Here is a 27989-nt window from a genome sequence, read left to right as displayed (position 1 = left end):
CCAGGCCCTGCCTGCCTCCCCCACTGCCTGGGGGGGCTGCTCCAGGCCCTGCCTTCCCCCCCGGCCACTGCCTGGGTGGGCTGCTCCCGGCCCTACCTACCTCCCCCCCTTCCCACTGCCTGGGGGGGCTGCTCCCGGCCCTACCTGCCTCCCCCGCTTCCCACTGCCTGGGGGGGCTGCTCCCGGCCCTACCTGCCTCCCCCCGTTCCCACTGCCTGGGTGGGCTGCTCGAGGCCCTGCCTGCCTCCCCCACTGCCTGGGGGGGCTGCTCCAGGCCCTGCCTTCCCCCCCCCCGGCCACTGCCTGGGTGGGCTGCTCCCGGCCCTGCCTACCTCCCCCTCTTCCCACTGCCTGGGTGGGCTGCTCCAGGCCCTGCCTTCCCCCCCCCCGGCCACTGCCTGGGTGGGCTGCTCCAGGCCCTGCCTGCCTCCCCCACTGCCTGGGGGGGCTGCTCCAGGCCCTACCTACCTCCCCCCCCTTCCCACTGCCTGGGTGGGCTGCTCCAGGCCCTACCTACCTCCCCCTCCTTCCCACTGCCTGGGGGGGCTGCTCCCGGCCCTACCTGCCTCCCCCACTTCCCACTGCCTGGGGGGGCTGCTCCCGGCCCTACCTGCCTCCCCCACTTCCCACTGCCTGGGGGGGCTGCTCCCGGCCCTACCTGCCTCCCCCGCTTCCCACTGCCTGGGGGGGCTGCTCCAGGCCCTACCTACCTCCCCCCCTTCCCACTGCCTGGGTGGGCTGCTCCCGGCCCTACCTACCTCCCCCCCTTCCCACTGCCTGGGGGGGCTGCTCCAGGCCCTACCTGCCTCCCCCCCCTTCCCACTGCCTGGGGGGGCTGCTCCCGGCCCTACCTGCCTCCCCCCCCTTCCCACTGCCTGGGGGGGCTGCTCCAGGCCCTACCTGCCTCCCCCCCCTTCCCACTGCCTGGGGGGGCTGCTCCAGGCCCTACCTGCCTCCCCCGCTTCCCACTGCCTGGGGGGGCTGCTCCAGGCCCTGCGCCCGGTTGGCTCCATGAATGTTTTCTGGTCCCGAGGGGGGTGGGACTGTGCCATTGTAGTAGGAAAGGGGGTGACTGGGCCACGCTGGTTCCCTCCAGATCTCTCCCCCTTGGTTCCAGGGTTGGCACAACTTAGGGTGGCCCTGCCAGTTCCCCCCTGGCCGCCTCCCCCACAGCTGCTAGGCAGCCGCTCGCCCTGGGGTGCCGGGTTAAAGGTCACACTTCCTATGGGGCTGGTGCAGCTGAGCAGGACCCTCACCCCAGAGACCCCGGCCCTTGGCCTGCAGCCCAGCAAGGGTGCCGGGGTCCCAGGCGGCTGCTCCCAACACAGGCACGTGGCAGCCCCCGGCCCTGGCCCAGCCTTTATTGGTGCTCGTCTGTGGCCCGCGAGGGGCTCAGCTCCGTCCCGCCTCCGCCGCTGCTCAGCGCCTCCACGTACCAGGGCGGCAGGACCAGGTGCTCCCCGCCCCGGTGCCGCGTGCAGGACACGGCGCTGCCTGGCTCCCAGGAGAACAAGTGCACCAGCCTACGGGGAGGAGGGCAGGGGTGAGGGCTGGGAGCCGGACTGCTGGGTTCTCCCTGGTGCTGGGAGGGCAGTGGGGGCTGGTGGTTAGAGCAGGGGCTGGAGCCAGGACTCCTGGGTTCTCCCTGGCGCTGGGAGGGCAGTGGGGGCTGGTGGTTAGAGCAGGGGCTGGGAGCCAGGACTCCTGGGTTCTCCCTGGCGCTGGGAGGGCAGTGGGGGCTGGTGGTTAGAGCAGGGGTTGGGACCCAGGACTCCTGGGTTCTCCCCGGTGCAGGGAGGGCAGTGGGGGCTGGTGCTTAGAGCAGGGGCTGGGAGCCAGGACTCCTGGGTTCTCCCTGGCGCTGGGAGGGCAGTGGGGGCTGGTGGTTAGAGCAGGGGCTGGAGCCAGGACTCCTGGGTTCTCCCTGGCGCTGGGAGGGCAGTGGGGGCTGGTGGCTAGAGCAGGGGTTGGGACCCAGGACTCCTGGGTTCTCCCCGGTGCAGGGAGGGCAGTGGGGGCTGGTGGTTAGAGCAGGGGGCTGGGAGCCAGGACTCCTGGGTTCTCCCTGGCGCTGGGAGGGCAGTGGGGGCTGGTGGTTAGAGCAGGGGCTGGAGCCAGGACTCCTGGGTTCTCCCTGGCGCTGGGAGGGCAGTGGGGGCTGGTGGTTAGAGCAGGGGCTGGGAGCCAGGACTCCTGGGTTCTCCCTGGCGCTGGGAGGGCAGTGGGGGCTGGTGGTTAGAGCAGGGGTTGGGACCCAGGACTCCTGGGTTCTCCCCGGTGCAGGGAGGGCAGTGGGGGCTGGTGCTTAGAGCAGGGGCTGGGAGCCAGGACTCCTGGGTTCTCCCTGGCGCTGGGAGGGCAGTGGGGGCTGGGGGTTAGAGCAGGGGGTTGGGAGCCAGGACTCCTGGGTTCTCCCTGGCGCTGGGAGGGCAGTGGGGGCTGGTGGTTAGAGCAGGGGTTGGGACCCAGGACTCCTGGGTTCTCCCCGGGGGCAGGGAGGGCAGTGGGGGCTGGTGCTTAGAGCAGGGGCTGGGAGCCAGGACTCCTGGGTTCTCCCTGGCGCTGGGAGGGCAGTGGGGGCTGGGGGTTAGAGCAGGGGGCCGGGAGCCAGGACTCCTGGGTTCTCCCTGGCGCTGGGAGGGCAGTGGGGGCTGGGGGTTAGAGCAGGGGGTTGGGAGCCAGGACTCCTGGGTTCTCCCTGGCGCTGGGAGGGCAGTGGGGGCTGGTGGTTAGAGCAGGGGGCTGGGAGCCAGGACTCCTGGGTTCTCCCTGGTGCTGGGAGGGCAGTGGGGGCTGGTGCTTAGAGCAGGGGGCCAGGAGCCAGGACTCCTGGGTTCTCCCTGGCGCTGGGAGGGCAGTGGGGGCTGGGGGTTAGAGCAGGGGGTTGGGAGCCAGGACTCCTGGGTTCTCCCTGGCGCTGGGAGGGCAGTGGGGGCTGGGGGTTAGAGCAGGGGGTTGGGAGCCAGGACTCCTGGGTTCTCCCTGGCGCTGGGAGGGCAGTGGGGGCTGGTGGTTAGAGCAGGGGGCTGGGAGCCAGGACTCCTGGGTTCTCCCTGGTGCTGGGAGGGCAGTGGGGGCTGGTGGTTAGAGCAGGGGGTTGGGAGCCAGGACTCCTGGGTTCTCGCTGGTGATTAGAGCAGGGGCCGGGAGCCAGGACTCCTGGGTTCTCCCTGGTGCTGGGAGGGCAGTGGGGGCTGGTGGTTAGAGCAGGGGGCTGGGAGCCAGGACTCCTGGGTTCTCCCTGGTGCTGGGAGGGCAGTGGGGGCTGGTGGTTAGAGCAGGGGGTTGGGAGCCAGGACTCCTGGGTTCTCGCTGGTGATTAGAGCAGGGGCCGGGAGCCAGGACTCCTGGGTTCTCCCTGGTGCTGGGAGGGCAGTGGGGGCTGGTGGTTAGAGCAGGGGGCTGGGAGCCAGGACTCCTGGCTTTTCTCCCAGCGCTGGGTGGGCAGTGGGGGCTGGTGCTTAGAGCAGGGGGCCAGGAGCCAGGACTCCTGGGTTCTCCCTGGTGCTGGGAGGGCAGTGGGGGCTGGTGGTTAGAGCAGGGGGCCAGGACTCCTGGGTTTTCTCCTGGCGCTGGGCGGGCAGTGGGGGCTGGTGCTTAGAGCAGGGGGTTGGGAGCCAGGACTCCTGGGTTCTCCCAGCGCTGGGTGGGCAGTGGGGGCTGGTGGTTAGAGCAGGGGGCTGGGAGCCAGGACTCCTGGGTTCTCGCTGGTGATTAGAGCAGGGGCCGGGAGCTAGGACTCCTGGGTTCTCCCTGGTGCTGGGAGGGCAGTGGGGGCTGGTGGTTAGAGCAGGGGGCGGGGAGCCAGGACTCCTGGGTTCTCCCTGGCGCTGGGAGGGCAGTGGGGGCTGGTGGTTAGAGCAGGGGGTTGGGAGCCAGGACTCCTGGCTTTTCTCCCAGCGCTGGGTGGGCAGTGGGGGCTGGTGCTTAGAGCAGGGGGGTGGGAGCCAGGACTCCTGGGTTCTCCCAGCGCTGGGTGGGCAGTGGGGGCTGGTGGTTAGAGCAGGGGGCTGGGAGCCAGGACTCCTGGGTTCTCCCTGGTGCTGGGAGGGCAGTGGGGGCTGGTGGTTAGAGCAGGGGGCCAGGACTCCTGGGTTCTCCCTGGTGCTGGGAGGGCAGTGGGGGCTGGTGGTTAGAGCAGGGGGCCGGGAGCCAGGACTCCTGGGTTCTCCCTGGTGCTGGGAGGGCAGTGGGGGCTGGTGGTTAGAGCAGGGGCTGGGAGCCAGGACTCCTGGGTTCTCCCTGGTGCTGGGAGGGCAGTGGGGGATGGTGGTTAGAACAGGGGGCTGGGAGCCAGGACTCCTGGGTTCTCCCTGGTGCTGGGAGGGCAGTGGGGGCTGGTGGTTAGAGCAGGGGGCCAGGACTCCTGGGTTCTCCCTGGTGCTGGGAGGGCAGTGGGGGCTGGTGGTTAGAGCAGGGGGCCGGGAGCCAGGACTCCTGGGTTCTCCCTGGTGCTGGGAGGGCAGTGGGGGCTGGTGGTTAGAGCAGGGGCTGGGAGCCAGGACTCCTGGGTTCTCTCCCAGCGCTGGGAGGGCAGTGGGGGCTGGTGGTTAGAGCAGGGGAGGGGCAGCAGCCAGAAGTCCTCGGTCCCATCATACTCACTCACAGGGCTGCCCCTTTGATACACATCGTACTCACTGTGGATCGTCCTCTGTCACCGCCCTCTTGAGGAAGGCCAGGAAGGCCTGGCAGAAGCTCACGCACACCGCCGGCTCCCAGCAGCCCCGCTCGTCCTGGGGGGGAAGGCGGTTCAGCCCCCAGTGGGGGCAGAGAGGGAGGCAGGAAGGAGAAAGGAGAAGCCTGGGCCTGGCCGGGGGCAGCTCCCCGCACTCACCCGGATCAGCTGGAAGATCTTCATGGTCTGGAAGGTCTCCAGGGTGGCCACGGAGCCGTCGGGGCGGCGGAAGCCGGCCACAATGCGGGCCACACCCGGCAGGAACGACTGAGCCCACCACTTGAGGAGCTTGTGCCTGGGGGCGGGGGTCAGCCTGAGCCACTGCCCTCGGGCCTCCCAGCCAACCGTCACCTGCGCAGGGACAGGGCTGGGAACTGGCTCAGGCCTGGCCCCTGTAGGGGGTGGCTGGGGCACTAGGGACCCCGTGGGGGCCATGCTACTGGGGGGCGTTCCTGGGAATGCAGAGGGGAAAGGGTGAGCATAGGGGGGCTGACTGGGGCACTGGGGACCCCTGGGGCCCATGCTGCTGTGGGGGGGCAATCCTGGGAATGCAGAGTGGAAAGGGTGGGGGGGGGCAGGGGGGGCTGGGGACCCCCGGGGGCCATGCTGCTGGGGGGGGGGTTTCCTGGGAATGCAGAGGGGAAAGGGTGGGGGGGGGGCTGGGGACCCCCGGGGGCCATGCTGCTGGGGGGGGTGGGTTTCCTGGGAATGCAGAGGGGCTGAGTGAGGGCACCAGACCAGCGAGGGTCTCACCTGTAGAAGCTCCGGCGCTGAGGCCAGCTGTGCAGCTCCTTGCAGGTCTTGAGCTCGACGTAGCAGGCGGGGGGCTCCGGCCAGGGCCCCTGGGGGTCGGCGCAGTCCACCTCCCCGGCGAAGAGCAGCGAGTGGGGGCCCAGCCGCGTGCGCACCACCGTGCAGAAGGCCTCATTGGTGTTCACCACCCCCGTGGGATCAGGGCTGCCACCCGGCGTGTCTACGGGGCAGGCACAACACAGGACGCGGGGGGTCAGGACGAAGGGAGGGCCTAGGTCTCGCTGGAAGCTATGACACCTGGTGCTGGGAGGGCAGTGGGAGCTGGTGGTTAGAGCAGGGGGCTGGGAGCCAGGACTCCTGGGTTCTCCCTGGCGCTGGGAGGGCAGTGGGGGCTGGTGGTTGGAGCAGGGGCCGGAAGCCAGGACTCCTGGGTTCTCCCTGGCGCTGGGAGGGCAGTGGGGGCTGGTGGTTAGAGCAGGGGGCTGGGAGCCAGGACTCCTGGGTTCTCCCTGGCGCTGGGAGGGCAGTGGGGGCTGGTGGTTAGAGCAGGGGGGCAGTAGCCAGGACTCCTAGGTTCTATTTACCTGCACACATGTAGTGCTCAAACTTGTAGCCCATGTAGGTCAGCTCCTGCAGCAGGTCTGAGCGCTGCTCCCGCTGCTGCCGGGCCGCGGGCGTCTCCACTTCGCTGACGTACAGGGTGCCTCGGAACCGGCTGACGGCCAGCAGCCAGCCCTCCTGGCTCTCGTAGGGCGTCGTCAACACCTTGGTGAGGTGCCCCCGCCAGGTCACGACGTCGGCGTTCACAGGGCGCCTGGGAGCAAAGAGAAGATGCTGCACTGTGTTCTCAGTAGGTTTCAGAGTTAACACCCGGTTGAGCTGAGTGTGGCCACCCAAGACCCAGAGTGTCACAAGCAGAAGCCGAAGCTCCTTTGCCCCAGGTGTGTGGCACGATGCCACCTGCCAGCGTGGAGGACCACACACTCCACCGCAGCCCCAGAGCTGTGGTGGCCGCCAGCCCGTCCCCAGGAGGCCTCGTGCCCAGCTCACCCCGCGGCGTCACCCTGGGCCTGCAGCTGGTCCCGGTGCCCGGCCACCCAGCGCAGTATGTGCTCCAGGCCCTCGCGGCGGTCCTCATCCCGCTGCACGTAGCGGTGGCGGTAGCCGTGGCGCAGGTCGAAGGGGGGCTCAGGGTGCCCGGCGGGGGGCGGGGCGAAGTAGCGCAGCTGGCGGGCGTCGGGGTGGTAGCGGCGCTGGGCGTCCAGGGAGAAGTGCCCCACCTCGGCCGGCTGCCGGTAGAAGGGGAAGGGGCCGGCGTAGAGGGCCGGCTCCACGGGCAGGGTCAGGGGGGCCCCGCAGCTGCGTTTCGGGGAGCCCCCAGGCGCGTCGGCGTCGGCGTCAGGGTGCCGGCTGCGCTTGGCTGGGCGGGAGCTGGGTTGCATGGCCACCTGGCACGAAGGGAGCAGATGTGAAATGGGGGCGCAGCTGAGACCCTGCTCCAACGGGGGCCCCTCACCCTCAGCCTCCCACCCCAAGGAGGATCCCGCCACCAGCCCCCCCGGGGGAACCCTGCCCCCCATACCCTCGCCTCAGGGGTACCCCATCCCCCCGCCCCCCCGGGGACCCTGCCCCCGCCCAAAGGGGGACCCCCCCAGCCGCCCCCAACGGGGACCCTGCCCCCCACGCCCCCGCCCCCCTCAGCCTCCTACCCCACGCGCGACCCCCGCCTCCGTGCCTCAGTTTCCCCCACCCCGCGCGCCCTGCGCCGGGGGGGGGGGAGGGGAATCCCCGGCCGCGTGACGATACCTCCCGCGGCCTCTCCCGACTTCTGACCTTTCGCCCCGACGTCATCTGGGAGCGACGCAACGCGACGCTCGCAGCCCCACCCCCTCGCCCTCCATAAAGATGGCGGCCACCCTTCCACCCGGCGGCCGGAAGTAGTGGCTCCCCGTGACGCCATCCGCGGGCGCCGACCGGCTCGGGTGACGTCATTTCTCGTGCCGGGGGGCTCGCTCCTTGCCGGGCCCGCCCCCCATGGAACGCCGGCGCCAGCTGGTCGCGCAGGCGCTGCGGGCCAAGAAGCGGCGGCTGCAGCCGGGACCCGATGCGCCGGGTGGGGGTGCGGCTCGGACGCCTGGGTCCCCTGGCTGCGGGAGGGGTTTAGCGCCGGGGCGCCTGGGTCCCCTGGCTGCGGGAGGGGTTTAGAGCCGGGGCGCCTGGGTCCCCTGGCTGCGGGAGGGGTTTAGAGCCGGGGCGCCTGGGTCCCCTGGCTGCGGGAGGGGATTAGCGCCGGGGCGCCTGGGTCCCCTGCCTGCGGGAGGGGTTTAGCGCCGGGACGCCTGGGTCCCCTGCCTGCGGGAGGGGTTTAGCGCCGGGACGCCTGGGTCCCCTGCCTGCGGGAGGGGTTTAGCGCCGGGACGCCTGGGGCCCCTGGCTGCGGGAGGGGGTTAACGCCGGGGCGCCTGGGTCCCCTGCCTGCGGGAGGGGTTTAGAGCCGGGGCGCCTGGGTCCCCTGCCTGCGGGAGGGGTTTAGCGCCGGGACGCCTGGGTCCCCTGGCTGCGGGAGGGGGTTAGCGCCGGGGCGCCTGGGTCCCCTGGCTGCGGGAGGGGTTTAGCGCCGGGGCGCCTGGGTCCCCTGCCTGCGGGAGGGGATTAGCGCCGGGGCGCCTGGGTCCCCTGCCTGCGGGAGGGGATTAGCGCCGGGGCGCCTGGGGCCCCTGGCTGCGGGAGGGGGTTAGCGCCGGGGCGCCTGGGGCCCCTGGCTGCGGGAGGGGTTTAGCGCCGGGACGCCTGGGGCCCCTGGCTGCGGGAGGGGGTTAACGCCGGGACGCCTGGGTCCCCTGGCTGCGGGAGTGGTAGGAGATCCGGGAGCCCGGACGCCTGGGTTCTCCCACTGATGCTGGGCTGTTGGTGGCAGAGGGCCCAGTGGCGGTGGAGGCGGCCCTGCGGTATCTCGTCTCCCTGTTCCCACGCCAGCTCTTCGAGGACGCGCTGCCCCCGCTGGTCCTCAAGCACCAGCTGTACAGCTTGGTGCGGGACCGCACGGCTGTGGACCGGCACCTGGTGAGCGCCACCCCCCCCCCGGGTCTTGCCCTCCCAGCCCAGGTGAGCCTCCCCCACGCCACACCCCTAGCTGCTGTCCCGGGGCTGGGGCTGGGGCTGGGGCTGTTCCTGCTCCTCAGATGCACCCTCTAGTCTGGGGCATGAACCCACAGTGCTGCTGTCTGGTGCATCTCAGGCCCCTGCGCAGCGTGTGGGGCACGAACTGCAGGTATCCGCTGCAGGGCCGGACGCTACTGCCTGGCAGTCGGCTGCTCCCGTCACCTGGCCCCCAACGCCGGCCCCGATCCTTCCTCATCCTGGCTCCTGCAGGAGTACGCTGGGGGCGGGGCGACTCCCTCCATCCCACCCAGGCACCTGGGGTCCCCCGAGTCGCAGCAAGGCCCTGGAGGGAGGCTGAACCGTCCGCTTCCCCTGCAGAGCCGGCTGAAGGATGAGGGTCTGATCCGGCTCTTCCAGCTCGGGTTCGAGGCAGACGTCTTTGGGGTGGCGTTCACCCAGGACTACACGGACAAGGTGGGTCTCCCCTGGCAGCAGCCCGGCTGAGTTCAGTGGCAGGCGGAGGGAGGTGCTGGCGGATGGTGACCCTCCCGTCTCACCCAGGTGCTGCAGGCAGTGGCAGGGAAGGAGCACGCCGGCACGGTGCGTCGGTTCCTGGAGACGGCCTTGGCCTCCTGCGCCGAGATCAGCTATGACAAGGGCCGCATGCTGAGTGACTTTGGCTTCCAGGACTCTGACATCACGTGGGTGGCTGGGGAAGGGCGACCTCCCAGAGCCCTGGTCCAGCCACTTTCCCCGCCTGGTGTGCTATGTGGCTGGTCCCCACCCCAGAGGGGGCGCATCTCTGGGCTGGCCCGGGGGTTCTCATAACCAACCAGAGGGGAGGGCCCCAGGTAACCCACCCAGGAACGCCTGGGGCCCAGCGGTGGGTCCCTGGAGCGAGGGGCGCTGAGGTGATGGGTCTCTCTTGTTCCCTCTCCCAGGCAGCTGGTCAGCGCGGGGGTCCTGACTGTCCGGGATGCCGGCAGCTGGTGGCTCGCAGTGCCGGGAGCCGGGCGCTTCGTTAAGTGTTTCCTCCAAGGTGGGTGCAGGATGTGTCCCTCGGTCGGGTTAGAGCTGGCGGCTGGTGGTGGGGGACAGGCCGACTGACCTCTCTCTCCCTGCCCAGGGCGCAAGGCCGTGCTGGCCATGATCCAGAAGGCCAAGTACAAGGAGGTTTTGCTTTCTGATCTGCAGAGCCGCCGGCCGCCTCGGGCTGTGAAACTGGGGCTGTGTTATCACATCCATGATCTCATTGGGGCCCAGCTGGTCGACTGGTATGGGACCCCCCAACCCCCAATGGGAAGGAACCCAGGTGTCTGGGCTTCTGCCCCCCTCATCCCATTTTCCAGCCCCCAGTCCTTTCCCAGAATCAGGCCCAGGACTCCTGGCTCCCAGCCTCTGTTCTAACCACCAGCCCCCACTGCCCTTCTAGTGCCAAGGAGAAAACCCAGGAATCCTGGCTCCCAGCTCCCTGCTCTAACCACCAGCCCCCACCGCCCTCCCAGAGCTGGGGAGAGAACCCGGGAGTCCTGGCTCCCAGCTCCCCCTGCTGCGCCCATCACTGGGGTTTAGGGGGCTGGCCCTAGGGAGAGTGCGTCTGGCCAGGCTGGGGTTGGCCGCGCTGCCCCGGGTGGGAAGTGTGGGTGCTGGGCCGGGCGCTGTCAGAGTCGCAGCTGGCGAACAGCCTCTGTCTCCCCCAGTGTTCCCAGCACGTCCGGGACCCTGCTGCGACTGGCCGACCCGTGAGCTTCCGCAGAGCTGTACAGGGACTGACAGGCGAGCGGATGGTCGGACGGGACTTCCTTTAGCTCCTTGATGGGGGCTGGGATTTGCCCTCCCACGCACTGGCTGTGGGGCCAGCCGGGTGCATTCATTTCGCCGAGCCGGGCTTGGACTTGGGGGGCAGCGTCCGTGTCTGCCCCATGGGGGGGTGAAGGAGGTGGCCTGGCCCAAATGGAACTGCTTTGAGGGGTCCCACCAACAGAATGTGACTCCGTCCCCGCTGCCGCTGCGCAGAGCCAAAGGGGCGTGGAGGCCAATAAAGGAGGATTCCTTTCCCGATTTGCTGGGGGTCCCTTCTTCCCGGGGTGCGGCCCTGCCTCTGCCTGGCTCCCAGCAGGAGGGCTGAGGGGGCAGGTGAGCCTGGGCTATGGTAGGTTCCCCAGATCCTGGGAGCAGGAGAGACCTCCTGGCTCCCAGCCCCCTGCTCTAACCACCAGTGCCGGGGCGAACCCAGGCGTGCGTCCTCCTGCCCCTCCTCACCCCAAAGAGGTGTTGGGCGCTTCCCCGTGGCGGTGGCCCTTTAAGAGAGGGGTCGTAGGCGGGGCCTGGAGGAGTGTCATGTGACTGGCGATCCGTCCGCTGAGGGGCGGTATCCGGTTGGGCGCGCTCAGCCAATCCCGCGGCGTGGCCTCGTCACGTGGCCCAGGTTGCTACAGTGTATCCTGGCCAGCAGGGCGGCCGCGGGTCGTTAAAGGGGCCGCGTCCCTCTCGCCGCCAGCGATGGGGGGACCCCGGGGCGCGCTGCGCGGGGCACTGCTGCTGCTGGGGCTGGGTGGGGCGCTGGGCGCCGGGTCCCGGGGCGTCGCCGAGCAGGTAGGGCCGGTCTGCGAGTGTCCCCTGGGTACGAGCCCCCGGCTGCAGCCCCCGCGGAAACCCCGATCCTCCCGGCACCCCCCGGCTGCAGCCCCCCAGGGCTTCCCGGGACCCGCCCGGCTAGAGCCCCGCCCGGAAACCCCGATCCTCCCGGGGACCCCGCCCCCCGTACCCTCCTGCTGCAGCCCGATAGAACTTCCCGGGACCTCCTCGGAATCCCCCCGGCTGCAGCCCCCCCCCGATCCATCCGGGACCCCCCCGGCTGCAGCCCCCCCGGAAACTCCGATCCTCCCGGGAGCCCCCGGCATCCCCCTGCTGCAGCTCCCCAGGGTCCCCCGATCCACCCAGGACCTCCCTTAGGGCTCCCTGAGCTTCCCGGAACCCCTCTGGCTGCAGCCCCCCGAGTGCATCATCTTGGGACCTCCCCCCGTACGCAGCCACCCCCCCCCCCCCAGGACCTCCCTGGCGACAGACCCCCAGGGCCCCACCACATCCCTCCTCGACACAGCCCCCCGGCACCTGCTAGAGCCCCTCCGACTGCAGCCCCTCAGGGCCCACCCGGGAGCCCCCCGTGTCCCCTCGGGTACTGTCCCCCTGCGGGAGGAGAGCGCTCTGCCTTCCTCCCGCTGCCGGCTCGGCCCCTAGCTCTGCCATGGGGCCAGCCCCACTTGCCAGGGAGCCCTTAACCCTTTGGCTCCTGGTGCCCCCTGCAGGTCAGCCCCTTGATCACGCTGGAGCAGCTGCTGTGGGTGAGTGGGGGGCAGGTCGGTGAGGTCAACACCTACAGGGTCCCCCTGGTCACCGTCACGCCCCGCGGCACCGTGCTGGCCTTCGCCGAGGCCCGGAAGTTCTCTGCCTCCGACCTGGGGGCCAAGTTCGTAGCCTTGCGGCGCTCCACGGATGGAGGTGTGTGCCGAGAGCCCAGGGCTGTGGGGCACCAGGTGGGGGCACTGGCAGGGCTGCAGGCAGGGAGTGAGGGGGCACCAGCAGGGCCGGGGGGTGGGTTGTGGGGCAGGAGTGAGGGGGCACCGGCAGGGTCGGGGGGGGCTGTGGGGCAGGAGTGAGGGGGGCACTGGCAGGGTCGGGGGGTGGGTTGTGAGGCAGGAGTGAGGGGGCACTGGCAGGGTCGGGGGGTGGGTTGTGGGGCAGGAGTGAGGGGGGCACTGGCAGGGTCGGGGGGTGGGCTGTGGGGCAGGAGTGAGGGGGGCACTGGCAGGGTCGGGGGGTGGGTTGTGAGGCAGGAGTGAGGGGGGCACTGGCAGGGTCGGGGGGGGCTGTGAGGCAGGAGTGAGGGGGCACTGGCAGGGCCGGGGGGTGGGTTTTGGGGCAGGAGTGAGGGGGGCACTGGCAGGGTCGGGGGGTGGGTTGTGAGGCAGGAGTGAGGGGGCACCGGCAGGGTCGGGGGGGGCTGTGGGGCAGGAGTGAGGGGGGCACTGGCAGGGTCGGGGGGGGCTGTGGGGCAGGAGTGAGGGGCACTGGCAGGGCCGGGGGGGGCCTGCGTGGCGGGAGTGAGGGGGGCACCGGCAGGGCCGGGGGGTGGGTTTTGGGGCAGGAGTGAGGGGGGCACCGGCAGGGTCGGGGGGGGCTGTGGGGCAGGAGTGAGGGGGCACCGGCAGGGTCGAGGGGGGCTGTGAGGCAGGAGTGAGGGGGGCACTGGCAGGGTTGGGGGGGGCTGTGAGGCAGGAGTGAGGGGGGCACTGGCAGGGTCGGGGGGGGCTGTGGGGCAGGAGTGAGGGGGGCACTGGCAGGGTCGGGGGGGGCTGTGAGGCAGGAGTGAGGGGGGCACTGGCAGGGTCGGGGGGGGGCTGTGGGGCAGGAGTGAGGGGCACTGGCAGGGCCGGGGGGGGCCTGCGTGGCGGGAGTGAGGGGGGCACCGGCAGGGCCGGGGGGTGGGTTTTGGGGCAGGAGTGAGGGGGGCACTGGCAGGGTCGGGGGGTGGGTTGTGAGGCAGGAGTGAGGGGGCACCGGCAGGGTCGGGGGGGGCTGTGGGGCAGGAGTGAGGGGGCACCGGCAGGGTCGGGGGGGGCTGTGGGGCAGGAGTGAGGGGGCACCGGCAGGGTCGGGGGGGCTGTGGGGCAGGAGTGAGGGGGGCACTGGCAGGGTCGGGGGGGCTGTGGGGCAGGAGTGAGGGGCACTGGCAGGGCCGGGGGGGGCCTGCGTGGCGGGAGTGAGGCTACGGGGTTAATTTGCAGCCCCGTAGCTGTGGAGGAGGAGGACGAGGTAGAGGTAGGAAACCCTGAAAGAAACGGTGGTTGCAGCCCTTTGGGCCGCAGCTGGGAGGGCGGCGCGCTGGTCCGGCTGGGAACCGGCTGCCCTGCCCGCGTTCTCCACCAGACCCGTCCCCCCCAGCGTTCTCTGTCGCTCACCCACCCTGCGGGCGCCGCCCTCTCCCCAGGGCTGCCGCCTTCTCAGCGGGACACCTCCCCTTTGCTTTGCACAAGTGGCGCACGCTTTCGGATCGCACAGGGCCCTGGCCGTGTGCCCGCCACTGGGAGAGCCAGGCTGCCGGCTCCTCCGCCTTCCGTGGGCTCAGTCTGCCCGTTTGCGGGGTCCGTTACGAGTGATAGAGCCTCCCCTGGTAACAGCCTGCTCACCCTCGAGTTACCAGCTGGCCCCAGCCCCCTCGTTGCGCCCCAGGGCTCCCCACGCCCGGCAGGGTGGGTGATTTCTTCTCCAGGGCCGGGCGGGATCCCGAAGACAGCACAAGGGATGAAGCCTCACATATGGCAGGCCAGCTGCTGAGGTGACCCCCCCCCATGCACTAGTGCGTCTCACTGGGCAGCGTGCAGGATGAGTGATGTCGGGACTCGCACATTGTACCAGTGTGTGCGCCGTCGTGCAACAGACCTGTGACGTGGGCAGGGCCACTGCTCTCTCGCCAGGCGCCACGTGGTCGCCCAGCTCCTTCATCGTGGACGACGGGTCGCAGGTGGACGGGTTGAACCTGGGCGTGGTGCTGGTGGACCAGGACAATGGCACCGTGTTCCTGGTTTATGCGCTCTGCGCCCACGAAGGCCAGCCCTGTGCCTCCAGCACCATGATCATCCGCAGCAGGGACGACGGCGTCTCCTGGAGCCGCCCCCGTAACCTCTCCGCCGAGATCGGCATAGACAAGTTCGCCCCGGGGCCGGGGCATGGCGTCCAGGTAGGCACCCTGGGGGCCGGGGCGGGGGGGGGAGCTGCCCCTATTTCTGTCGCAGCATTCTACTCAGCTGTTTGCCAGCGCCCCACCCCAGAGCTAGCTGCAATTCTGCATGGTGAACGGGCCCTGCGTAACCAGCCCCCCTACCCTGCTCCAGGGCTATCTGTGTGTCAGTGCTAGGTGAGGGACCCTGTATACCCAGCTCCCCACCCTGCCCTGTTCCACCCCAGTGGGGCCACATCTCCCCTGGGAGCTGGCGACTCCCTCTCTCTTCTCACCCGGCCTCAGAAGCGCCATGAGCCCCACCGGGGGCGTCTGATCGTCTGTGGCCACCGGACGCTGGACCTGGACGGGATCTACTGCCTGCTGAGTGACGACCACGGGGAAAGCTGGCGGCTGGGGGGGGCCCTGCGTGGGATTCCCTACGGCCAGCCTAAGCTGTTCAGCGACTTCAACCCTGACGAGTGCCAGGTGAGTGGGGACTCAGGCGTCCAGGACAGCCCTACCCCCAGTGCCCAGACAGGGAGGGGTGGGAGCAGGCATGCATGGGAGGGGCCGGGCTGAGCAGAGGCGTCTCGGACTGCAAGGCGGGGGTGGAGGCGAGGCGGAAGGACCCAGGCCCTGGACTCATCCCATTGTACCCCCCAGCCCTACGAGCTGCCGGATGGCTCGCTGGTGATCAACGCCCGGAACCAGAACTTCTACCACTGCGCCTGCCGCATCGTGGCACGGAGCTGGGATGCCGGCGAGACGCTGCCCCCCGAGGCCGTGACCTTCGACCCCACCCTGGTGGACCCCGCCGTGGCCGCCGGCGCCACGCTGGCTGCCGGGCTGGTCTTCTTCAGCAACCCGGCCCACGAGAGCCAGCGTGCGTGGGGCACCAGGGGCTGTGATGTGGTGCTGGGCAGGAGGCAGTGGGGGCTGTTGGGGGTCGAGGGGGTACATGGGGGCAGGGCTTGGGCTCAGGGGGCTGAGGACATATAGGGCATGTGGGGGGCAGGGCTGGGGGGCTTGGGGGATGGAAGGGGTGGGGGACACATGGGGACGTGGGGGGCAGGGCTGGGGGGCTTAGAGGGAGGTGGGGGGCCGGGCTCAGTGCTGGGGGATGTGGGGCAGGGCTGGGGGCTGTGGGAGGTCCTCAGGAGATCCATGTCACTCACCCCCCTTCTGCCCCCAGGTGTGAACCTGACCCTGCGCTGGAGCCCGGCAGAGGGGCCCCCCCGCTGGCAGCGCCCCCTGCAGGTGTGGCCGGGCCCCAGTGGCTACTCCGCCCTGGCTGCTGCCCCCGGCTGGCCCTCCACCCTCTACCTGGTCTACGAGAAGGGGTGGCGGGTGGGCCAGCCCACCGAGAGCATCTCATTGGCCAAGATCAGCATCTCGGGGACCCTGTGACCCCCCCCCCGGCCCGGCTCTGGCCACGCCCCCTTTGCCCCACTTCTCCCCATAACTTATTGACCCCCAGCCACCTGGGCTGGGGCTGGGGCTGGGCCAGACCAGCTGGGAGGGGATCGGAGCCGCGGGGACCAAGGGAGCAATAAAGAAATGGAACTTCCCCCGCCTCCCCCCATTGAAATAATGATGGGGGCAGGAAGCTGTGGGGGGCAGCGGTGGATGGGGAGGTGTGGGGGGCTGTGGGGCAGGAGGGGGGGGCAGCGCCGCTGGGGACGGGGCTTTGGGGGGCAGCAGTGGGCGGGGAGGTGGGGGGGGCTGGGGCGGGGGGGCAGTGCCGGTGGGGATGGGGCTGTGGGGCAGGAGTGGGGGGCAGCGCCGGTGGTGGCAGGGGGCTGTGGGGGGCAGCGGTGGATGGGGAGGTGCTGCACAATGTGTGGGCGAGGGGCTGTGGGGCAGGAGTGGGGTGCAGGGCCGGTAGGAACGGGGCTGCAGTGGGTGGGGGGCTGTGGGGCAGGAGTGGGGAGGCAGCGCTGGTGGGGGCTGCGGGGGGGCGGGCGCGGCGCAGTGTGCGGGGGGGGGGCTGCGGGGCGGATTGGCGCAGTGCGGCGGGCGGCGCTAGGACCCCCCACACCCCCGCCCGCGGGCTGCAGCGCGGCGGTAGCGCCCGGCCATGGCGAGCCAGTCGGCGGGGATCCAGCAGCTGCTGCAGGCGGAGAAACGCGCCGCCGAGAAGGTGGCGGAGGCCCGGAAACGTGAGAGCGGCGGCGGGGGTACCGGGCTACGGGGGGCCATTGGCGGTACCGGGGTACGGGGGAGGTGGGGGTACCGGGGTACGGGGGGCCACTAGGGGTAAGGGGAGGTGGGGGTACTGGGGTACGGGGGCCAGGGTACCGGGGCGTACCGGGGTTTGGGGGTACTGGGGGCCCCATCACCCCCGCCAGCCCCATCACCTTCAGGAGCATCAGTGCTATAAGCCCCTGCGCGAATGCGGGGGGGAGGGGGGAAGCCGGACGCCTGGGTCCTCTCCCGGCTCGGGAAAGGGCGGCAGTGGCGCAGGTGGGGGGGCACCAGCCCGGACCTCGGGGTGCGCTGGGGGGGAGGGGCGGCTCTCGGACTCCGGGGTTCTCCCCCCAGGGAAGGCCCGGCGGCTGCGGCAGGCCAAGGAGGAGGCGCAGGCGGAGGTTGAGCGGTACCGGCTGGAGCGGGAACGGGACTTCCAGCAGAAGCAGCAGGCGGTGAGCGGGACCGGGGGACAGAGGAGGAGTAGAGAAGTGGGGGTACTTGGGGTCGGGAGGCTGGTGGGCAGGGATCCGGGGGCAGGGAGGTAGGGTTAGTGCAGGCAGTGGGGGGCTGGAGGCAGGTGCCAAGGGGCAGGGATCCGGGGCGATGGGGGGCTAGTGGGGGGCAGTGAGGGTGCAAGGAGGAGCAGAGAGCTGGAGGCCGGTGGGGGACAGGGAGCTGGGGGCAGGGGGGGGCAGGGAGGAGCAGGGAGCTGGGGGGGGCGGGAGGCCAGTGGGGGGCAGCGGGGGGTAGGGATCTGGGGCCTGGGCAGGGATCCGGGGCGTGGGCTGACCCCCCTCTCCCGCAGGCGCTGGGCTCCCGGGGCCACGTGTGCGCAGAGGTGGAGTCGCAGACCCGCCGGCGGGTGCAGGCCATGCAGGGAGGCCAGGCCCAGGGCAAGGAGCGAGTCCTGCGCCAGCTGCTGGGGCTGGTGTGCGATGTGCGCCCCCAGCTGCACCCCAACTTCTGCCTGTCCACCTAGCACTGCCCCCAGCTCTGCCCCCACTGCCTGGCCCCACCCCTAGCCCCTAACCCCACCTCACCCCCTAGCTCCCTACTCCAGCCTCACCCCCTTGCCCCAGCCCAAATTCCACTTGTCTATTTAGCCCTCACCCCAGCTCCGCCCCTAGCTCCGCCCCCGGCTCTAGCTCCGCTCCTCCCACAGCTTCACCCCAGCTTCCACCTAGCTCCTCCCCTAGCTCCACCTGGCTCCAGCCCTGACCCCAACCTGGCTGCCTAGGGGCTGCCCCATGGCCCCCAGCTCCACCCCCTGTCTCCTAGCTCCTCCCCTGGTCCTGACTCCTCCCCACTTCTAGCTGCGCCCCAAGCGTGCCCCATCCCTCCCCTGCCACCTCGCTCCACCGGCACCCCCCGCCCTGAGATTTGTCCCTACTGCAGTGTGGCCTCCCTGTGTGGCTGCTCCGAGTGTCCCTCGCCCCCCCGCTGTACCCCAGAGTCCAGCTGCCCCCCACAGCCAATGCCCCCTGCCACAGGTCCCTGCTCAGAGCTCCGTCCTGTCTGCTGTGGGTGGGGCTTAGACCCCTTTCCCCCTGCAGCCTCCCCAGTTCCCCTGCTGCTGGCAGGTTGGGGTGCGGGGATGGAACTGGGGCGGGGTGGAGCTTCTGCCCCAGTGCCCCCATGACTTCCTTTAGGGGTGCCCTGATCCCGAGTGGATTAATTGCCCTGAGCCCCCCAAACCTTCCCCTGAGCCCCCCAACTGCCTTCCCACCAGCTGTCCCTGGCCCCCCGCTCCCCCCAGCTGGGCTGTTGCGCTGGTTGTGCCTGTGAAACGTGATGAATAAACAGCAATGTGCAGACAGAGATGCCTTATTCCAGGGCCCACAGGACACCTGGGTTCCGACCCAGCTCTGGGGCAGGCGGGTATTGCATTACAGCGGCTCCCTCTACAGAGGGGCTGATTATACAGCAACCCTTTGCCTGGTGCTGACTCTGGGGGGGGCTGTTACACAGGGACCCCTCACCCGGTGCTGACGGGGGGCTGGCTCTGGGGTGGGGGCTGGTTGCACAAGGACCTCTCGCCCGGTGCTGATGGGAGCTGGCTCTGGGGCGGGGTGGGGCTGTTACACAGGGACCCCTCGCCCAGTGCTAACAGGGGCCTAGCTCTGCGGCGGGGTGGGGGCTGTCACACAGGGATCCCTCACCTGGCGCTGATGTGGGGCTTGCTCTGGGGCAGGGCAGGGGCTGTCACACAGGGACCCTCGCCCGGTGCTGACGTGCGGCTGGCTCTGGGGTGGGGCAGGGGCTGATTACACCAGGGCCCCCTTTCCTCAGCTGCAGGTCAGGTGTGCAGACAACAGAACCCGGGAATGGTATGCGGGGGTCTGGCTTCGGGCTGGGCTGCAGTGTGGGGTAACGGCCGGGAGCAAACAGCCTGTGAGCTGCGAGGGATCCTGTGGCGCTGCTGAGATGGGCAATTCCGGGGAGTCACTCACAGAGTGGGCTGCAGCCGGCCCACGACCGGGGGCCCTGCACCATGACCCCCAAGGGCACTGCTCAGCCACCTCCACACCAGCAGCTCCGCGGACACTCCTGTTCCCTGCCGCTGCCGTCACCTCCCCACACAGCTCAGCGCTAAGGGGAACCCAGTGCCCGACTCCCCAGGGGTCCCCTCCAGCCCACGGCAAGGCGAGCCACAGGGCCCTCCTGCAGCGGCCACCAGAAAGGACGGGTGAGAGTCTCCGGCGGTGCGTTCGTCGGGCTCTGCCCCTGTCGACGCAGCTGTCCCGCGGCGTGTGGCGGGCGACCCCCGGGGCCGTGAAGTGGGTGCCTCGAGGCAGCCCTCCCCAGCTGCTCTGCAGTGCGGCACAGGGAAAGGGGGCTCAGCCCGAGGCAGCGCAGAGGCCAGGGCGGCACCCACCCCCAGGGACACGCCCGTTGGGACAGAGCGGGAAAGGGGGACCGGCCGGGCACAAGGGGACGTAGGGTTGCCCTCAGTGGAGGGCAGCGGGCATTGTGGGGTGGGCCAGATGGGACCAGGCCTCAGGGACAGCCACAGGGAGAGGCGGGATCGTGGGGTAATATGACATCAGGTGGCCAACGCCAGAGAACATGAGCATGACGTCATAGGGAGTGACGGGAGGGCTGTGACATCACGAGGGCGTGGGTTGAAGTGACATGACAGAGTAGGCAGAGGGTGTGACATCATGGGGGCGTGGCGCAGTGACGCGAGCCCGGGACAAGGCCTACGAGGCCCTGCGAAGCCTGAACCAAACCACTCCCAGCCCCGCCCCTGCCTGCAGGACCCCGTGGGAAACTCAGTCCAGTGCCAGCCCGGAGGCAGGGCGGGGTGACCTGCTCAGCCGCCTGACCCAAATCATGACTCACCCGAGCCCCTGGCGCGGAGCGGCCGCGCACCCGGTGCTCCCGGGTCCGTCCCCGTCGGAGAAAAAGTGCTGCCCGGGTGTTTCGTGTGTGGGATTTTTCCAATCAGGCGCTGGGTTGGGTAGCTCCATCCGTCTTCGGCGCGGGGTCCTTCCCGCGCGCGCCCGCGTCCCGGAAGTGGAGGCTCCGCTCAGTTCTTGCCGCGGCCGCCGCTCGGAGGAGACTCGGGCGCCCCTCCCCCCTGAAGGAGGTAAGCGGCCTGGCCCAGAATCGGTCGCGCATCGGCGCCGCGCGGGGCCATCCGCCCCCCGGCCTGCCCGATACCCGTTCTCCGGGCGATTCCCTCCCCGCCGGGCCCGCTCTCGGCGGCGCGGCCCGCCCCCGGCCCCCGGCAGTCCGCCCGGAAGGGCTCCTGGGGGGGATGGACGGGTTCCCCATTGTGCGTCTATGTGGCCAGGAATCCAAGATGGCGCCGGCCCTGGTCCCTTCCATCCCCCGCTGCCCCGCTGTGGCATCCGCCGACATCGGCCCCCGCCAGCCCCCCCCCGCTCCGGGGCCCCTGCGCGGCGGGGAGGGGGGGCGCCCGCCCAGCCCCCCCGGGTCGTATTAGTGCGGCCACGGAGCAAATAAATACCATGTAGGGCGCCTAAGCCAGCCCCCCCGTACGCCGTTACCGGGGAGCGCAGGGCAGGGGGGGAAGCGGACGTGGGGGTGCAGTGGGGTCGGGGGGACAGGGGAACATCCGCCGCATTCCCGTGGTAAGGCTGGTGAGCGCCTAGCTGGGGAAGTGTGCTGGGGGGGGCAGTGGGGAGCCCCGTGGGAGCCCCCCTCCCCATTGCTGCCTGGGACGCTGCCCCACTGCGAAAGGGGGCCTCGTGGGATGCGCAGCTCTGCAGTTCTAGTCTCAGACTCTGGGCGGGACGTGGGGGGCTGGGCCTTGGCGTCCTGGGGGGCACGGTTAGGGGTGTGGCCCCCGGCTGTGGCTGGGTTTGGACAGCGGGTGGGGAGGGATGTGGGGGGCTGGGGAGAGGTCAGACATTAGGGTGCCCCCATCTGCAAGGTCTCTGGCTAAGAGCAGGTCACCCCCAACCCCGCTTCTCTCACAGAGCTGAGCAGAGACCCCAGGAGTGCTGTGGGGGCTGATGGGGGGCCCGGCTGCCCCCCAGCATTGCAGGCTGGAGCTGGGGTCTGATGCGGTCTAGGTTGCAAAGGCGGCTGGAGGAGCTGGGGCTGCTCCTGCTGCCCCCGGGCGGCTTGTTGTGCAGGGGACTCCCCTCAGCTGCGCGTTTCCGAGTAGGGCTGCACCCCATCATTTGCTGGCAGCTTTAGGGGACTAGGCCTGGGCTCCTCAGCTTCACCTGACACCCACCAGCTCCTGGGCTCCCGAGGGGTGGGGGGTGCCCGTCCCCAGGGGTGGGCATAGGGAGTGGTGGGCGGTGCCTGTGCCTGGCAGGGGCTGGCCAGTGGTGGGCGGTGCCTGCCCTAGGCAGGGGCTGGCCGGCTGTGGAGGGTGCCCGTCCCCGGCGGGGGCTGGCCAGAGGTGGGCACAGGGAGCGGTGGGGGGTGCCCGTCCCCGGCAGGGGCTGGCCAGCAGTGGGCACAGGGAGTGGAGGGCTGACCCGGCTGCCCCCCCAGTCTCTCAGGCCCCCGGCGCCGCCATGGCGGAGAACGACGTGGATAACGAGCTGCTGGATTACGAGGACGATGAGGTGGAGAACCAGGCGGCTGGCGATGGGGTGGACGTGCCCCCCAAGAAGGACGTCAAGGGCTCCTACGTCTCCATCCACAGCTCCGGCTTCCGGGACTTCCTGCTCAAACCGGAGCTCCTCCGCGCCATCGTGGACTGCGGCTTTGAGCACCCCTCGGAAGGTGTGCCCCATGTCAGGACGCCTGGGTTCTCCCGGCGCTGGGGGGCAGTGGGGCTGGTGGTTAGAGCAGGGGCAGGAGCCAGGACTCCTGGGTTCTCCTGGCACTGGGAGGGCAGTGGGGGCTGGTGGTTAGAGCAGGGGGCGGGAGCCAGGACTCCTGGGTTCTCCTGGCGCTGGGAGGGCAGTGGGGGCTGGTGGTTAGAGCAGGGGGCGGGAGTCAGGACTCCTGGGTTCTCCTGGCGCTGGGAGGGCAGTGGGGCTGGTGGTTAGAGCAGGGGCTGGGAGCCAGGACTCCTGGGTTCTCCTGGTGCTGGGAGGGCAGTGGGGCTGGTGGTTAGAGCAGGGGCTGGGAGCCAGGACTCCTGGGTTCTCCTGGCGCTGGGAGGGCAGTGGGGCTGGTGGTTAGAGCAGGGGCTGGGAGCCAGGACTCCTGGGTTCTCTCCCCAGCTCTGGGAGGGGTTGGGTGGGTTGGAGCAGAGGGGCTGGGAGCCAGGACTCCTGGGTTCTCCCTGGTGCTGGAGGGGTCGGGGGTGTGACCCTGTCTGACCACGCTCCCCTCCCCCGTGCAGTGCAGCACGAGTGCATCCCGCAGGCCATCCTGGGCATGGACGTGCTGTGCCAGGCCAAGTCGGGCATGGGCAAGACGGCCGTCTTCGTGCTGGCCACGCTGCAGCAGCTGGAGCCCGTCACCGGCCAGGTGGGGGAGACGGCTCGGCGCCGGGCGGGGGCGGTGGTGGGTGCGGACGTCGCCTGGGGCCGGCACTCACAGCTCCCCCCCGCAGGTGTCGGTGCTGGTGATGTGTCACACACGGGAGCTGGCGTTCCAGATCAGCAAGGAGTACGAGCGCTTCTCCAAGTACATGCCCAGCGTGAAGGTGAGGGGGCGGGGGGAGTTGCGGGGGGGCAGGGAGTTGTGGGGCAGCCGACGGAGGGCTCACCCTGCTCCCCCCAGGTGGCGGTGTTCTTCGGGGGCCTGTCGATCAAGAAGGACGAGGAGGTGCTGAAGAAGAATTGCCCCCACATCGTGGTGGGGACCCCGGGGCGCATCCTGGCCCTGGCGCGCAACAAGAGCCTCAACCTCAAACACATCAAGCACTTCATCCTGGACGAGTGCGACAAGATGCTGGAGCAGCTCGGTGAGGGGCGGGGCCGCCGCCTGGGGGTGCTGGGGCCCTGCGTGCTCAGACGGCCGCACAGCCCGGGGCGCCTGGAGAGCCGGCCTGGCCTGGCCCTTCCCTGCACGGCTGGGGGCAGATTTTGGTGGGGGGTCCCTGCCGCCTGGCTCACCCCGTTGCTGACCCCGCCCCATGCAGCTGGGCGTTGGGGGCAGGGGTTTAGAGTGGGGGGTCCCTGCCCCATGCAGCTGGGCGTTGGGAGCAGGGGTTTAGAGTGGGGGGTCCCTGCTGCCCGGCTCACCCCATTGCTGACCCCGCCCCACGCAGCTGGGCGTTGGGGGCAGGGGTTTAGAGCGGGGGGTCCCTGCTGCCCGGCTCACCCCGTTGCTGACCCCGCCCCATGCAGCTGGGCGTTGGGGGCAGGGGTTTAGAGTGGGGGGGTCCCCACTGCCCGGCTCACCCCATCACTGACCCCGCCTCCCTGTGCCCCCAGATATGCGCCGGGACGTCCAGGAGATCTTCCGCATGACCCCGCACGAAAAGCAGGTCATGATGTTTAGCGCCACTCTGAGCAAGGAAATCCGCCCCGTGTGCCGCAAATTCATGCAAGACGTAATTACCCCTTCTACCTTCTCCCTTGCCCCCGGCGCCCTCCCAGCGCCAGGACCGGCCCCTAGCACAGGCCCCCCCGGCTCCGGAAGATCATGCGGGTTACGCTAGCCTCGGCACCCCCAGCACGCAACGCAGGGCGCCCCCTCCTCCCCCCGCCCCCCATCCTGCCCGGCACCGCGGCTCCGCTCCGGAACAGCTGGCCCCTTACACCCAGGCAAGTGAGTGCTCCGGCCTACTGCACCCTACACCAGAGACCCCCCCAGCCCCGGCGCTCCGGACCCCGAAGAGCGGCGCAGAGAGCGGAGGTGGCGTGGCGGCGGCTCCTGGAGATGCGGCGGCGCCAGGACCGGCTTATCCTTTTTCCGAACCGGACTCGGGGGCGGGCGGGGGGAACCGGGAGATCGTCCCTCTCCCTCTGCTGCGAGGGGGTGGAGGCGGCGAGGGGTTAATCTGACACCCTTGCTGGGCCAAGGGCAGGGGTCTGTCCCAGGCTCTGGGTTTGCCCTGGCAGCCCAGTGCATGCTGGGAGCTGAGAGCTGGTTTGCCTGCTGCATGGCTGGGCGCCTGGTGCATGCTGGGAAACCTTGCCCAGCCCCAGAGCTAGCAGGTGGCTGTGTGGCCTCTAGCCCTTCCTTGCTGTCAATTTCCCAGCATGCTCTGGGTGCTGGCAGGGTGGGGAGATTTGCCCCCCAGCAGGGGCTACTCAGCTCTCTGGCACTGCTGGTGGGGAGGTGCTGCCCCAGCCGGGGTGGAGCAGGCTGGGGCTTGTGGGGCTGAGGGTTGCAGTGTTCCCTGGCACTCGCAACCAGGGCGGGGAGGGCTATGGGACATCGGGGGCAAGGATTCTGAGGACACCGCTGTGTGCACGTGGGGGCAGCCCCACGTCTCCTCCCTCGCTGCCCGGGCGCAGGAGGGCTGGGGGCAGGGTCTCCCCGGCGCGGCGGCGGGGTTCACCCTGCTCTGCCCCCCCCCCAGCCCATGGAGATCTTCGTGGATGACGAGACCAAGCTGACGCTGCACGGCCTGCAGCAGTACTACGTCAAGCTGAAGGACAACGAGAAGAACCGGAAGCTCTTCGACCTGCTGGACGTGCTGGAGTTCAACCAGGTGGGGCCTGGGGGCGCTGGGGTGTCCGGGCCAGGCCAGGCCGGGCCGCCCCCACCCCACCCCTCCCCTCACAGCCCGCTCCCTGCAGGTGGTGATCTTTGTGAAGTCGGTGCAGCGGTGCATCGCGCTGGCCCAGCTGCTGGTGGAGCAGAACTTCCCGGCCATCGCCATCCACCGGGGCATGCCCCAGGAGGAGAGGTGAGCGGGCCGGGAAAGGGGGCGCTCGGTCCAGGGTGTTACCTGTGCCACTCGCGGTCACCATGGCGGTGCCCAGGGGAACCTGGCTGGCCCCAGTGAACTGCCTGTAGGGGCCCCCTTTTCACAGGCAAACACGAGCCCTGCTGCTCTCCGGCCTCAGCTGTAGCTAATAGTTTCGCAAGGGGCGTAAGGACTCCCCAGCCGGTAGAGGTGTGAACCCTAGGCCCCCGGGGGGGTGTGGGGCACTGGGGGTTCAGCCCAGGCAGTGACCGAAGTGCTCCTGCCTCCAGGCTGTCCCGCTACCAGCAGTTCAAGGATTTCCAGCGCCGCATCCTGGTGGCCACCAACCTCTTTGGGCGGGGGATGGACATTGAGCGCGTGAACATCGCCTTCAATTACGACATGCCCGAGGACTCCGACACCTACCTGCACCGGGTGAGCTGGGCCTGCGTCCCCCCCCGACCCCTGGTTCTTTGTCCAGCTCGGGGGGCGGTGCACCTCTGACATCCCCCCACCCCCCACAGGTGGCACGCGCTGGGCGCTTCGGCACCAAGGGCCTGGCCATCACCTTCGTGTCGGACGAGAACGACGCCAAGATCCTGAACGACGTGCAGGATCGCTTCGAGGTGAACATCAGCGAGCTGCCCGACGAGATCGACATCTCTTCCTACAGTGAGTGGGGGCGCCGCCTGCGGGGAGGGGCTGAGCCGGGCTCCCTGCTCACGAGCGGCTCGGGGTGGGGCGCTGCCTGTGGGGCAGGCCCGACAGCTGCACCGTGAACACTTAAAACCTGCTGGCTGCGGTTGGTGTGTGAGGGGGTGGGGCTCTGCGTGTGACCCCGCCTGGGGATCTCTGCCGCCCACCTCCTGTGCTCCCCCAGTGCAAGCACCGCTGGAGGTCAGCTGTTAACCACCTCTCTCCCTCCCACAGTTGAACAGACCCGATAAGGGGGCGCCCTCGCCCCTCCTCGTCCTGTGTCGTCGTCGGTTGGGTGGTTTTAACCCCTTCCTTCCCGTTTTATTTCTACGTGACCCTGAGAGCTGCTGAGGAAGGAGGCAGAGAAGACAGCCTGGCCAGGGAGCCACAGCGCTCGGTGGGCCCTGCCCTACTGTGGGGGAGACCCTGTTGCAGCCCACAATGGAATGATCCCACCGCTCACACCAGCATCTGTGACTGCCAAACTCAGCACCGCTGCTCCCAGATCTCTCCACCCTGGGCATTACCTGAGGGCACATCACTGCTGTGGTGCCCTCCTCCCCTGCCTGTTCAACACTAGCCAGCCCTGTGCCCAGGCTGGGCTGCCCCCCCCCCCCCCCCACTCCATTTTTTGTTTTTATAGAAAAAAGAGAAAATCTGGGAAAAACGTGTCAGTGTCTGTCTGTCATTGGGACTGGGGGGGGGGGGGTGTGTGTGTGTGTGTTGCCCTCCAGGGCAGCCCCAGGAATGGGCCTGGGGTTGCATCTCGGGTGTGGGTGGAGCAGGGCCTTTGCTGTGTCCCTGCCCAGCACTAGGGGGAGGGCATGTAGCTGCTCATGTGGCAGGTGGGATGCCCCATTCCCTCCCCTGCCAGTGGATGGTGGAACAGGCACCTGTGTGAGCAAACTTGGCCTGCAGGCTGAGGGGAGACCCTGGGCACAGGAAGTGTCAGTACAACCCCCTCCCCCAACACCTGTTCTTGCTGCAGGGCCTAGCCAGCAGCATGTCCCATTCCCCACCCCCCCCTTTGCAGGAGGACCCAACTCCCCCCAGCACTAGGGGGTGAAGTTTCAGTAGCCCTCAGAACAGAGACCAGCACTGGGGTCCCTTGGTAACAGCACTTCCCCCCAGCCCTGGGGTCCCCCAAGCAGCATGAGGCAGCCCAGCCCCAGTGGAGGGGGGGGGGGGGGGGGGGCGGCGGCATTTAGTGAGAACCCAGGGCCCAACCACCCAGGCCAGGTGCAGACATCCACTGTGCCTGCAACTGGGAACAGCCAGACCACCACCACCACCCCGCAAGCCCAACTGGGACTGACAACAGCTCAGCCTGGTGCACAATTGTTTATTGAAATGCTCCACTGCAGGTCCAGCACTGCTACAGCTGCGAGCCCCCAGGTGCTGGGGACAGCCCATAAAACCAGCCATGCAGGGCAGGGAGACAGGGCTGCCCTGGGGGGCACCAGGAGGCTCAACAGCTGGTAAAACCAGCCGCTCAGCACAGGGCAGGGAGACAGGGCTGCCATGGGGGCGCTGTGAGGCTCAACAGCCGCTAAAACCAGCCGCTCAGTGCAGGGTGCAGAGACGGGGGGCTGCCCTGGGGGGGGCACTGGGAGGCTCAACAGCTGGTAAAACCAGTCACTCCGCAGGGCAGGGAGATGGGGTTGTCATGGGGGGCGCTGGCAAGCTCAACACCCAGTAAAACCAGCTGCTCAGTGCAGGGCAGGGAGACAGGGCTGCCATGGGGGCGCTGGGAGGCTCAACACCCAGTAAAACCAGCTGCTCAGTGCAGGGCAGGGAGACAGGGCTGCCCTGGGGGCGCTGGGAGGCTCAACAGCCAGTAAAACCCATCACTCAGTGCAGGGCAGGGAGACGGGGGGCTGCCATGGGGGGCACTGGGAGGCTCAATACCCAGTAAAACCAGCTGCTCAGTGCAGGGCAGGGAGACGGGGGGGCTGTGATGGGGGCGCTGGGAGGCTCAATACCCAGTAAAACCTGTCACTCAGCACAGGGCGGGGACCTGCCGTGGGGGCCACTGGGAGGCTCAATACCCGGTAAAACCTGTCACTTAGCGCAGGGCGGGGACCTGCCATGGGGGCCGCTGGGAGGCTCAATACCCGGTAAAACCAGCCACTCAGTGCAGGGCGGGGACCTGCCGTGGGGGCCACTGGGAGGCTCAATACCCGGTAAAACCAGCCGCTCAGTGCAGGGCGGGGACCTGCCGTGGGGGCCGCTGGGAGGCTCAATACCCGGTAAAACCAGCCGCTCAGTGCAGGGCGGGGAGACGGGGTTGTGATGGGGGCACTGGGAGGCTCAACACCCGGTAAAACCAGCAGCTCAGTGCAGGGCGGGGAGACGGGGGGCTGCCATGGGGGGCGCTGGGAGGCTCAATACCCGGTAAAACCAGCCGCTCAGTGCAGGGTGGGGAGACGGGGGGGCTGCCATGGGGGGCACTGAGAGGCTCAACACCCGGTAAAACCAGCTGCTCAGCGCAGGGCGGGGAGACGGGGCTGTGATGGGGGCGCTGGGAGGCTCAATACCCGGTAAAACCCATCACTCAGCGCAGGGCGGGGACCTGCCGTGGGGGGCACTGGGAGGCTCAATACCTGGTAAAA

The 27989-nt window shown here is 69.7% G+C and overlaps 5 protein-coding genes across 7 annotated transcripts; 4 read left to right on the top strand and 1 right to left on the bottom strand.

Moving 5' to 3' along the window:
- Positions 1-1346: 1346 nt before the first annotated feature.
- Positions 1347-7300, bottom strand: LOC142006424 (decapping and exoribonuclease protein-like). The gene is made up of 7 exons (XM_074983216.1): positions 7235-7300; positions 6479-6876; positions 6013-6242; positions 5429-5648; positions 4835-4970; positions 4639-4733; positions 1347-1523 (listed from the first exon to the last, which is right to left on the bottom strand). Exons 1-7 carry the CDS (start codon positions 7277-7279, stop codon positions 1361-1363), a joined length of 1287 nt encoding a protein of 428 aa, XP_074839317.1. The 5' UTR covers positions 7280-7300; the 3' UTR covers positions 1347-1360.
- A 134-nt stretch (positions 7301-7434) lies between these two features.
- On the top strand, positions 7435-10608 carry LOC142006429 (winged helix repair factor 1-like). 3 transcript variants are annotated; one of them, XM_074983224.1, is made up of 7 exons: positions 7435-7547; positions 8346-8491; positions 8909-9004; positions 9092-9231; positions 9472-9569; positions 9725-9804; positions 10231-10608. In XM_074983224.1, the coding sequence occupies exons 1-6, from the start codon at positions 7463-7465 to the stop codon at positions 9775-9777; spliced, it is 618 nt and encodes a 205-aa protein (XP_074839325.1). In that variant the 5' UTR covers positions 7435-7462; the 3' UTR covers positions 9778-9804; positions 10231-10608. The 3 variants fall into 3 exon arrangements, with proteins under 3 accessions (XP_074839325.1, XP_074839322.1, XP_074839323.1); XM_074983221.1 differs by having other exon boundaries at positions 9657-9804; positions 10231-10606; XM_074983222.1 differs by having other exon boundaries at positions 7440-7541; positions 9657-9804; positions 10231-10606.
- A 364-nt stretch (positions 10609-10972) lies between these two features.
- LOC142006428 (sialidase-1-like) lies at positions 10973-15819 on the top strand. Its single transcript, XM_074983220.1, has 6 exons — positions 10973-11125; positions 11839-12031; positions 14008-14270; positions 14556-14738; positions 14916-15135; positions 15445-15819. The coding sequence occupies exons 1-6, from the start codon at positions 11033-11035 to the stop codon at positions 15657-15659; spliced, it is 1167 nt and encodes a 388-aa protein (XP_074839321.1). The 5' UTR covers positions 10973-11032; the 3' UTR covers positions 15660-15819.
- Positions 15820-16278: 459 nt separating this feature from the next.
- LOC142006430 (V-type proton ATPase subunit G 2-like) lies at positions 16279-18250 on the top strand. The gene is made up of 3 exons (XM_074983225.1): positions 16279-16411; positions 16794-16894; positions 17248-18250. Exons 1-3 carry the CDS (start codon positions 16330-16332, stop codon positions 17419-17421), a joined length of 357 nt encoding a protein of 118 aa, XP_074839326.1. The 5' UTR covers positions 16279-16329; the 3' UTR covers positions 17422-18250.
- Positions 18251-19893: 1643 nt separating this feature from the next.
- LOC142006431 (spliceosome RNA helicase DDX39B) lies at positions 19894-26038 on the top strand. The gene is made up of 11 exons (XM_074983226.1): positions 19894-20031; positions 21417-21650; positions 22219-22346; positions 22432-22524; positions 22602-22785; positions 23258-23376; positions 24352-24483; positions 24572-24681; positions 24972-25116; positions 25206-25353; positions 25612-26038. Exons 2-11 carry the CDS (start codon positions 21440-21442, stop codon positions 25626-25628), a joined length of 1287 nt encoding a protein of 428 aa, XP_074839327.1. The 5' UTR covers positions 19894-20031; positions 21417-21439; the 3' UTR covers positions 25629-26038.
- Positions 26039-27989: the final 1951 nt, after the last annotated feature.

This window comes from Carettochelys insculpta, unplaced genomic scaffold (genome assembly GCF_033958435.1).
Source record: "Carettochelys insculpta isolate YL-2023 unplaced genomic scaffold, ASM3395843v1 scaffold_0062, whole genome shotgun sequence".
Taxonomy (NCBI): Eukaryota; Metazoa; Chordata; order Testudines; family Carettochelyidae; genus Carettochelys; species Carettochelys insculpta.
Note: the sequence above shows the minus strand (reverse complement) of the source record. Positions and strands in the feature narration are given on the sequence as shown.

Bases quoted from the DNA above. Each gene is read 5' to 3' on its own strand.
- LOC142006429 (XM_074983221.1), top strand. From the start codon at position 7,463: ATGGAACGCCGGCGCCAGCTGGTCGCGCAGGCGCTGCGGGCCAAGAAG. The intron at 9,232-9,471 runs GTGGGTGGCTGG...TCCCTCTCCCAG, and splicing joins TTCCAGGACTCTGACATCAC to GCAGCTGGTCAGCGCGGGGG. The intron at 9,570-9,656 runs GTGGGTGCAGGA...CTCCCTGCCCAG, and splicing joins CGTTAAGTGTTTCCTCCAAG to GGCGCAAGGCCGTGCTGGCC.
- LOC142006430 (XM_074983225.1), top strand. From the start codon at position 16,330: ATGGCGAGCCAGTCGGCGGGGATCCAGCAGCTGCTGCAGGCGGAGAAA. The intron at 16,412-16,793 runs GTGAGAGCGGCG...TTCTCCCCCCAG, and splicing joins GGTGGCGGAGGCCCGGAAAC to GGAAGGCCCGGCGGCTGCGG. The intron at 16,895-17,247 runs GTGAGCGGGACC...CCTCTCCCGCAG, and splicing joins TCCAGCAGAAGCAGCAGGCG to GCGCTGGGCTCCCGGGGCCA.
- LOC142006424 (XM_074983216.1), bottom strand. From the start codon at position 7,279: ATGACGTCGGGGCGAAAGGTCAGAAGTCGGGAGAGGCCGCGGGAG. The intron at 6,243-6,478 runs GTGAGCTGGGCA...CTTTGCTCCCAG, and splicing joins GCCCAGGGTGACGCCGCGGG to GCGCCCTGTGAACGCCGACG. The intron at 4,734-4,834 runs GTGAGTGCGGGG...CTTCCCCCCCAG, and splicing joins AGATCTTCCAGCTGATCCGG to GACGAGCGGGGCTGCTGGGA.
- LOC142006428 (XM_074983220.1), top strand. From the start codon at position 11,033: ATGGGGGGACCCCGGGGCGCGCTGCGCGGGGCACTGCTGCTGCTGGGG. The intron at 14,271-14,555 runs GTAGGCACCCTG...ACCCGGCCTCAG, and splicing joins GGCCGGGGCATGGCGTCCAG to AAGCGCCATGAGCCCCACCG. The intron at 15,136-15,444 runs GTGCGTGGGGCA...TTCTGCCCCCAG, and splicing joins CCCGGCCCACGAGAGCCAGC to GTGTGAACCTGACCCTGCGC.
- LOC142006431 (XM_074983226.1), top strand. From the start codon at position 21,440: ATGGCGGAGAACGACGTGGATAACGAGCTGCTGGATTACGAGGACGAT. The intron at 21,651-22,218 runs GTGTGCCCCATG...TCCCCCGTGCAG, and splicing joins CTTTGAGCACCCCTCGGAAG to TGCAGCACGAGTGCATCCCG. The intron at 22,786-23,257 runs GTGAGGGGCGGG...CTGTGCCCCCAG, and splicing joins CAAGATGCTGGAGCAGCTCG to ATATGCGCCGGGACGTCCAG.